Source organism: Papaver somniferum, chromosome 5 (genome assembly GCF_003573695.1).
Source record: "Papaver somniferum cultivar HN1 chromosome 5, ASM357369v1, whole genome shotgun sequence".
In the NCBI taxonomy this organism is placed as follows: Eukaryota; Viridiplantae; Streptophyta; class Magnoliopsida; order Ranunculales; family Papaveraceae; genus Papaver; species Papaver somniferum.
Window position 1 is genome coordinate 169,650,715 of NC_039362.1, and position 10,304 is coordinate 169,661,018.

The 10,304-nt window shown below is 40.8% G+C and overlaps 1 protein-coding gene across 5 annotated transcripts; it reads right to left on the reverse strand.

Moving 5' to 3' along the window:
* Positions 1 to 5,097: 5,097 nt before the first annotated feature.
* Positions 5,098 to 9,404, reverse strand: LOC113283597. Of its 5 annotated transcripts, XM_026532921.1 has the most exons (8): positions 9,265 to 9,404; positions 9,019 to 9,089; positions 7,763 to 7,816; positions 6,517 to 7,066; positions 6,347 to 6,428; positions 5,697 to 6,276; positions 5,492 to 5,548; positions 5,098 to 5,146 (listed from the first exon to the last, which is right to left on the reverse strand). In XM_026532921.1, exons 6-8 carry the CDS (start codon positions 6,069 to 6,071, stop codon positions 5,117 to 5,119), a joined length of 462 nt encoding a protein of 153 aa, XP_026388706.1. In that variant the 5' UTR covers positions 6,072 to 6,276; positions 6,347 to 6,428; positions 6,517 to 7,066; positions 7,763 to 7,816; positions 9,019 to 9,089; positions 9,265 to 9,404; the 3' UTR covers positions 5,098 to 5,116. The 5 variants fall into 5 exon arrangements, with proteins under 5 accessions (XP_026388706.1, XP_026388704.1, XP_026388703.1 ...); XM_026532919.1 differs by having other exon boundaries at positions 5,697 to 6,428; XM_026532917.1 differs by having other exon boundaries at positions 5,099 to 5,146; positions 6,347 to 7,066.
* Positions 9,405 to 10,304: the final 900 nt, after the last annotated feature.

Consider the following 10,304-nt stretch of genomic DNA (forward strand, 5'->3'; position numbering starts at 1 on the left):
TTGGGCTCGGCACAACATCTTGATTCTGGGACACGTTGTCTCGGACTGCGTCCAAGCTCTTGGAAAAGCGCTTGAAAGGACCGGCACCCCACTCACATCTCTTAGTGGCGGTTAGGTTGATGATCGAAACAAGTCCCCGAGCCTCAGCAGGAAGAGGTTTTACTGTTTGTAAAAAAGGTTGTTCAATGAGACTTACCTGGGTTCGGAACTTTTTAAGGTATGAGTTCGGGCTTTCTCCAGGAAGTTGCGTCACATTCGCAAGGTGTTGATACGACAAAAAATAATCTTCAGGATTTGACGGTTCATTGGAGATTCTTTCAGGTACTGAAATTGGCAAAGGACACACTCCCAGTGCTGCTTTGTTGTCTTGTATCCACGGGCGTCTCATGACCATGTCGTAATTCGGGTACTCTTTTACTATGTAAAATTTATCCTGTGTTAGAGCATCACCGATTTTAACTTTTAGGTCAATGCATCCATAGGCGTCTCTGAATTCTCCTTCTGAGCCCCTGATCAAGGTTGGGCTGCGAATAACTTCTTGTTTTGAAATCTTTGCAGCTCTCAGAGTCTTGACGGTAATGATGTTGAATTCGGAGGCTGCATCAATCAATGTGTTGTCGAACTCGACATCCTTCAAATGAGTGATTGTCAAGAGTCCCCAGTTCCCCTTGCTGGTTGCACCTTCCAAGAAAGACTGAGTTTCCGTTGTTTCCCTTTCTGGATATAAGCGCCTTCCTGACACAATGCAGTTGAGGGCTGCAAATATGTTTTGACGATGTACCTTGGAGAAATACAGGATTTCACACAAATGTTCCATCATAGACTGTATAGTCTTGTGAACAGAATCCCTGGAGATCATGCAGCTCCTAATAGGAAGAGGATCCCTATGAACACCTTCGTTTCCTAACTGGAGCTCTCCTGGCTCTACCTTTTCTCTGAAAATGTACTTCAATTTGTTGCAATCCTTAGTCGGGTGATGGATGAACCTATGGTAACAACAATATTTGGGATTTGCCATCTCTTCCTCGGTCGACGAACGTCTGACAGGAGGTAGCTTGATCGCGTTATCCTGAATCCAAGCTTCTAAGAGTTCTATGACTTCATTCATGGGAAATGGGAAGTCCGGGATAGTATCTCCAGCTTCTTGCATAGGAGTTTTTCCCGCTCCCTTTCGAGAAGAAGTTGTCTGCGCTGGACATTCACGCTTGGGTTGTTGTTCTGTTGCTGAAGCTTTCCTTTTTCCTCCTTCGCCCACCACGCTCACAGAAGGACCAGTATTATATTGCTTATTGATGAGACTCCTTCTTCCTCGACTCTCACGCGTATCTACGTTTCGAATAATTCTGGTTCTTTCGAGCAATGTTAGGGCTGTTGTGGCCGAATGCTTAGCGGCTTCATGGAGCTCAGAAAATGTTTGAAAGCCCGGATTCTCTAACAAAGCACGGTATATGGGAACCATTCCGTTAATGCAAAACTCCACCGACCGGCGTTCGGTGACATTCGAATCATGGCAATCCAATGCCTGAATCCTGAATCTCTTAACGAAGTCGTTTGGATGCTCGTTGTTTTGTTGAAAGATTCTTCCCAAGTCTGAAAAGGTGATCTGCTCAGACACGAAGAAATACTTCCTGTAGAAGGCACTGACTATCTCACTCCAATTGGATATGTTGTTAGGTGCGATGTTGTTGTACCAGGTATATGCTCTTCCAGTAAGTGACTTCGAGAAATCTTTCAGTCGAAGAACATGATTATATTCATGTTCTCCTAAAGATTCCAAAAATCGAGAGATATATTCACGAGCTTTACCAGTACCATCATAAAGAGAGAATTGAGGAGAGGTGTAGCCCCTTGGAAGGGGAATCTGTTGTACGTCTTGAGGGTATGGAAGTTGACATTGGTGCGTGTCCATTGAATTTCCTTTGCTCCGGCTCTGGAGGAGTCGCTCCAGGTCCTCATGCGTAATGAAGTTGGATGACTAGTCCCTTTCCCTTGGGCCTTAGGAGCAACACGAGTTTCTTCGTCCTTGTTGATTCCGGGGGCTGTCGTGACTCCTGCGGCAATCGCTCAGTCAATGTCTTGAGAAAAGTGAGTACCTCTTTCTGAGTTGTAGCCATGTCTGTCTGAACCTTAGCAAGAACTTCCTGCCTTTCCATCAAATCCACAATGGTAACAGGGGGTTGTCCTGCTCTTGTTCCTCCAGCCCCTCTCCCCGATGGGGGAGTGGCAGTTGCTATGGTGACGACCGAAGGTGTTACACTTGAAGAAATACCAGGGTTTGCGGCTGCTCTGGCTCTAGTGATAGGAGGTGTCACGCCCACTAGAATATCTCCTGCTCCGCTAGTGTTGGTGGTAAAGGAGAAGTCTCCACGAGATGTATTGATCACATTGGCAGCTCCACTGACAGGGACATCGATACCAAGAGTGTTGTCAGCGCTAGTTCCATCGGAATTGATTGTTGATCCTGACCTAAGATCCACCATTTTGAAATCAGTAAAATTAAATTGGGTTTTGAAGAAATTGACTTCACGATCGAGAGATTAATCTCCCACTATGGTCGCCAATTGATTATGGATAAAAACTATTTCTGTTGGTTTTGGTAATTTTGGGTGTGTGTGAATGAGAAATGAATCTAAACCCTAGAAAAATGCACTGCTCGGGAGTGCTTTCTGATTCGAGAGATCAATCTATAGAATTCTGGCTTAAACCAAGAAATGGTCGTTTCAGACTTGCTTCGGTCACAAAGTGAAGGAAATGGGGTTGATCTTAGAGAGGGAAGCGAAGAAGGTGTTGAGATTGTGAAGGTGTTGGATATTTATGACTTGTATCAGAATGATGAACTGGCTTGCAATAATGTAAGCAATCAGCTCTGGATGTTTTCTGGATACGGATGACAACACTTGGTTTTTCTGTGTTTTTTCGTGTTGTTTGGAAATAGGCGAAGGACCTATTTATACAAGTCATTGAGCGCAAACCCTCATCTCGTAGGAAGTGGAGGGAGTTGAGTGATGGAGTAGTGGGGTCGTGTAGGTGATTGCACGATCACGTCTTAGCCCACTTCCCTCATCATCTTAACCGTCCATACCTCCTGACACGTTCTTATATATGGGCACGTTGCACGCCGCATTGTTGTAAACCACCAAACCAATACAGCAGTAAGTATCCCCGGTTTGTGACATGTTTCATGTCTCGAGTGAGTGGGTCGAGTCATGGGACCCGCAGGAAATACCACGTGATGCTATTAGGTTAAATAGCTAAGTTATTTAAGAAATTGATATTCATGAAATATCGTGTATACTCGATGCATGAAATGCATCGAAAACAATCAATATGTATGAAGCATCGTTGTTTTAAAGCTTAACCGAATAAGTCGCGGATCAAGCGTCTTAAAATATCATCGCGCCCAACCATCTTCGAGTTATCGTTTGGAGGACGCATGGGTGAGATATCCCTGGTCGATCACTCCCTGTGGAAGAGTGGCGGACGGTGATCATCGAGGTACTTCATTGGTTACCTAGCTTTAAACCTAGGCCGTCCGGCCAAGCTAGTAAAGTTGGACGGACGAGATTTGGTTTACGGCACTTATTTGCGACCGTTGATGGAATTTTAGGATTTTTAAGAGGTGCGCAAGCATCCCTCTTTGGCTTGATCGAATTCAAGCATGGACATTATTTTTGGTGGGACCGACCGGGCATGCGTGTAGACGGCTTGCCGATGTACATGTCCATACCGCTTTGTCTAATGAAGGCTTGATCTAGGCCACTCAATTTGACCGGCAAAGATGAGTGGTCGTGATCGATTTGCATTAGAAATCTATTGCCACAAAGGATTTGGAAGTCGCGTGACATGCCACCTTTGGGGGCGCGTTTCGAGGCGTTCGGCCATGGTTTGCCCAGACCGGTCGGTCACACGCATAGGTGGGACCACGGTGATCATGTTGACACTCTTGGTACCTCTTAAATCTATATCTACACCTTTCGTTTAGGCTGGCGAAGATGGAAGGACGTGATCGAACTACGACAGATATGCATCGCCGCAAACCCAAATTAGGGTTTTAAAACATCGCACACGCATGACTTTGGCCAAACGGTTTGGCAAGCTACTCTTCTCCTTTGAGGAGACCGATCGTGTGGGGCCCACATTGGGCTGACGGTGAACATATGTGCACCTCCCTGATGGTCTTAGGCGCGATCTAAGCCATCCAAACATGCTGATTAAGTTGAATGGTTGAGATCAATTTAAGACGCTAGTGGAATTTCCGTGACCTTCAAGAACCTCATGCCCATCATGTTTTGGGCAAACGTTCATGGTTCCATGACCATGCCATGAGCAAGCCGATCAGGTAGGGACAGAGTGGGCCCGCCAACGTGTGTATTAGTGCTTCACTGATCATTCACAGGATGATCTAAGCCGTCCAACCAGGCTGGTGAAGTTGGACAGTCGTGATGATTTTAAGACTGCCTTAACAGTCTAATCTCATCGAGCTTCTTCCAAAGCAGCGTAACCACCCTATTTTAGGGCTGGCGTTTGACGTGCTGGGAGGAGTTCGTGTGATGTTCGACAGGCTAGGGCATAAGCAGGCCCGCTGGTGGTCATCACGATGATCGCCTACTCTTGCCAGGGTTTGGCTAGGCTTGTTAAAGTGCGCGGCCAGCTTGTGTGGCCGCGATCGTTTCTGAGACTGATATGAACAGTCCAGATTTTTCTTAAGGAAATTAAATGCGTTCGATCAAGCTGAAAGTGCATCGACTCGAAATTCTCTTTGTCAGAGAGTAGCCTGTACGGGTATTTCGTGCATGTCTCAAAATTAGCACTTGGAGATTCATGTTACTCTGCTGAGAGTGAACACTCAGTCGTCATGTCATGCTAATAATGAGAGCTCGTCTAGGAACAGCACAGGAAACACTAGGCTAATCATGCAATAATTGATAATGCTATAAACTCACAGAATATTTGGGATTGTCGCTACATGCGCCATTCTGGGTGAATCTTGCGTATTTATCAAATTGCTTCAAATAAATAAAGCGAGAGGTTTTCTGCGCTCATCGTTTATCAAATGGCTTTGTCCTTTGCAGGATGTCAGCATATCAAAAATTGGTTTTACAATTTTAGCCCTGAACTAAGATCCACCATCAATAAGCCGATACACCTAGTTACCCATTGATCAATCCATAGTAGAAAAAAAACAAGAAATTCAGAGTAGTTCGAAACTAGTACACCCATTTCCAAATTTCCTAATAATTCAATATGAACATATATCATCCGCTGGTGTACGCTAATGTGTGTCGTGACAATTAAAATAAAGAATGTGTCTGCAAATATCACTATTGTCCATGATGTTAATCCAGAGTCTTAACTTAACAATTATGTCATTGTCTTTCTAGTATGTTGCAGCAAGGGGAACATGTTTAGAGGTGTATAAGGAACTGTAATCTTATGAATAGAGGTATAGAATTATGCACAATCATTTATATTAATAAACAGAAAACATTACCTCATATTCGTGTAGTAAGATCATAACTCTATGGGGCTCTGGATGTGGGAGGTCCCTCTACAAAACAAAATGCAATTAAGAAAGCTGGTGATTCTAGATAATACACTGCCAAAAATATTTGCGGATATGCTCATACATGCCTGAGAAAGCTTAAGACTCTAGATAATACACTGCCAAAAATGTTTATGGATATGCTAATACATACCCGACCAGCAAACAGTAGCAAAAGGGCATCTATTTTCTTCTGTGATTCATCGTTGGCCTTTTTCATCTTATCTACAGTTTTCTTCATATCAAGACGTTCTTCTTCCATGTCGTTCTTCATATGAACCTGATCCTCCTTCAGTTTCTTAATTTCATCTCTTAATGCAGCATTTTCCTCGTTGTTTTGGAGAAGATTCCCCCTAAGCTTGGTTACTTTAATTGCCGAACCAACACCACGAATACAACCTGGTTTCTCAGCTCCCATGATTTTACAATACTTGTCTCCTTTCAGTTGGTCATAAGAAATGAGTTCCAAGATTGAAACATCATTATCTGAACCATTCTCTTCTAAATCTTCCCTCTCTAAGGCTTCCATTTGAGCCAGCAATTATAATATGCAGAGTTAAAGTGAGAACAAGTTGCAACAATTTTACTAATTCTAACAGCATACAAATTAACGTATTAAAAAGCCATATGCGATTTGCTTCAGCTATAAGGTTGGGAGTTTTCCCTTCTCTGGCTCTATAGGTTTTTCGATACACAGCCGCTTGACTTGCTTTCGTTTGCGTTGTCTCTTCTATCTATTCATATATAGTATGTCAAGATCCACATAAACATTAACTATCAATATCGGTTGATATTAGTCGTTACCTCTATCGGGTGGTTCACGAATGACTTAGTACCACCATGATGAGGCACAACCAAATGCTTTCTACTTGCATTGCCATTCTCGCTTTATTCCATGTTATTCAACGTTCAGAAGTTAGAAGTCACATTTTAACATATAAACTCATAAATGATAAATCCGTAAACATTCTGACCTTGAATTCAGGTGAACACCAATATATCAACATATTTGCCCACTGAGTGTCAATAACTTCGTTTGGACAACTAGCTCTGTTTTGTGCATCAGTCTTCTTCTCATCGAAATGTTCCAACCTCATGTTACGTTTGTTTGCCTTCCATTTTTCATGGATTTTCTCCTCCACCCAAAAGTTGATCTCATCAGAATAACGAAAAATATTCAACAATATTCATCAGTTAAAATTCAACAATCTTCAATCAATTAAATAATTTAACATATTGGTTAAAGTAATTTTCTTTACCTTCATCTCTTAAATGGAGTCTTCAAGCTTTTCTTCCTTATGGGGCATTTCAGACCAGTCATGAATGTCAAAAGGGAAGTTTTCTCCATTTAGTGCCATCTTTCCACAATAAGCCGAAATCTTATTTGCATTCGGTCCAACTGGTGCACCCTGGCAAAATTCCAGAGGTACTTTCTCGCCCTTTTTCAGCTTTGTAAGAAAGTTCAACTTAGCCCTTCCTATTGCTTTCTTTGCTACCGGAGGTTGTGGGTTGTCAGCCATATTCCTGCAAGAACCACAAACAATAAGTAAGCACATCATAACAAAGCAAAAAGATCACACAACGTGTGGATAAAAAACACATAATAAGAATTAATGAAAAGTTGTATTTTAAGTTTCAAAAGAACTACATATTACAAAAAACTACAATCACAAAACATATTCTATTGTCATGTAACATTTACCTTGAATGTACAACTAAGAAAAACTGAACAAAGAAAAACAACTAGCATAAACTGGACACAACTGTACGTCATGTAATTCTACAAAAAGATTCTGTAGTCGGGTAAGTTCACAAAATCTCTTGGGAACATACTTATGCCTCATGGCATAACCAAGACATAAAAGACTTAAATCAAATCCTTGGTATTTTTAAATCCAACCCAAAACATAATTTTGATTTTTTTTTGCAGTTACCACAGGTTAAGCATGACGTCAATAAGATTGCCAAAAAGCAAAAGAAGACTTTAACAATAATTGGTGTACATTTTCATACATCGGTAAGTTGATGCAAGCAAACAGTTATAATTAAAGAAGGAAGCACTAATAGAATACAAAGCTAGTAGTAACAATGTGGAGTTCGCAAACTGCAGACATCAAGCAGATATTCAGATGAAAAACTGCAACAAAAAGATAAAAAACAACATATAAATCACTCAAAACTATGAATAGAGTCTGTAATATTATGGTGATGCAACTTTACCGTAATTTACCTACATAGCCATTGGAATTCCTATTTCTATATAGCACTGTGTACCTACGAACCACAAACAATCATGTGGTCAGAAGAGATTAGGCATTCATAGTTATTAAAAGATCCAATCATTTGATCATCAAGCAGAAAAATGTTCATACAAAGAACGAAAAATCCATTGACAAAAGAAAATAGGGGTCAGTTAACCATATTGATAATGTCCTTAACTCCTAGGCTAATAAAGATGGAAAAAAAGGACTGTGCTAGTTAATTTACCAACCAGTTTAAATATATCACGTGTGAAATTCCTATACCAGGTAATCACATCTTCGTATGCTGAAACTTGCATCAGTAGATCAAAACTTAACGTTACGACCAAGACGAAATAGAAGTGAAAAAAATTAACTTTGTACAATGAGAATAAAGCTCTCTGATATTTCACATGCTTGAGAACCAAACAACAATGGATATACTTAGTGACCAAAGCTGAAATTTTTCACCAAATATGCATTCAAGATGAAAACTATTCTGTGATTCATAGACTCAGATTAACATTAACTGGAATTTTAAAACAAAAATCTAAATTTGGATCTAAAAGAATCTCTTTAAGTATCAGCTCTTCCTTCCCATAGCTCTTTAAGTTCTTCAATCAAGGGTCTCAAGTATACATAAATATGTTTCACTGGACTACTTGGATCATAAGTATCAGTTCGTCGTTCTTTATGCCATATCATGTCCTCGGCAGTTTTGGAAGACATAAACAAACGCTGAAGCCTAGGCTTTAACGGGAAGTGGCGGGGTATCTTAGATGGAGTATTGGGTCTCACTATCTTCCACCTTGAAGCCCCGCAAATAGTGCACTTGTCCATGGTTTTTCCTTTCTTTCTAGAGTGAGAATACCAAACAGAAAAGAAATTTTCATAAACTCATGATATTTAAGACAACAACCTACCCTCAAATAACTGGGTTCATTAGGATGGAGACTTAATACACATCCAGATGCACATCTCTTACTGAAAAAACATCATTTTATGGGAATAACGAAAAACAGTATTTGACTAACCTAGAAAGACATGCATACCGGGTTTTACAATTACACTTGAATTAGAAATAGAGTGCTAAACAAAAACCTAGTATATTTGATGTTATAAAGCAAGAACATTACCTGGAATTTCAAAACAAAAATCAAACTTTGATCTAAAAGAAACTAAAAATGGATGACAATCGTAGCAGGAAACCAAGGAACAAGAAATTAAACTTCTTACCAGCTTGTGCAGATAAAATCGATGATGTCCTGCAAAGAATAATGAAATTGATGGATTTCCTTCTTCCAAATCTGACCCAATATCATAAAATAATCCAAATTAGAGAAGATAAATTCTAAATCAGTGTAAAATAATTGAAATTGGTATGCAATTAGGTTGCTTCCTACATAAATAATTACTACTTAAAAAAACCCTAGTTTCAGAAAATCAAAATAAGAAGATCTGATTTTACAAATCCCAACTTACCTGAAGTATAATCTTCTTTGTGTATATGGTTTCAAAGTATCGATTATTTTTATAGCATCCATAATCGAAAAAAGAGGAGAATTGAGGGAGGTGGGAAGAACTGGAGGAACTGGGGAGTTATCTCATCAGGTGGAGATCGTGGTCTTCTACAGGTTTACTAGTCACGATGTTGGGCTTTAAGAGAATTTCACGGCAAACAATTGCCACGGCAGTATTTTTTTGACCCGAAGCAAGAGGCCCGATATACCCACGACCCGCTCTGCCGTGGGTAGAAGATATCAGGCAGGCTTATAACGTGTAAGGCTAGACGTGTGGCAAGTTGATATCATGCCGTGGCAAATGAGTGACCTATTTTCCACAGTTACCTGTTTCGCGTGGCAAAATGTAACATATAGCCACGGATATTTAAATCCGTGGCAATTTGGTCGTGACGAAAACTCAGTAATTTTGTGGTGATACCTGGATATGTACCGCCTTTTTTCAAGGAATATTTTGAAGTGGTTCCTTATAATATTGACAGGGATGCTCGTCATATGGGTTTCGATCAGGAAATTCTATTTCGCCGTCCATTGACGCCGCCAAAAGAATTGTTGCAAGCCGTTTTCGACAGTCGTGTCTTTGCACCTCATAAAAGTCTCCCCTTTCTGCTCCCAGGACGAAAACCGGTGACAATCTCTAAATATAATGTTTTCTGGCAGGAAGAGTTCCTAGTTATTCATCAATTCGTGCAGAATGTTGCGACAGATCCACGCGGCAAGCCCTCCTCTAAGATCTTAGCAAAGCACAAGTTGTTGAAGCAGCCTCATTCGGGTAAGCCGAAAGCTTCTAGACCAGATGGGATCAGTCCCCAGGAAAAGGAAAAAATGACAAAAAATCGTGCATGCGGCATCCGATCGGGTTCAACGGCCCTTGTAACCTTCGGTTCTTCCAACATGCAAGTACGTATGATTTTCTTTCTGATTTAGCCGAATTGCGTAAATATTCTGGATTGTCGTTACTGAATATCTCTTTTCCTTTTTAACTCAGGGTATTGACAAAGT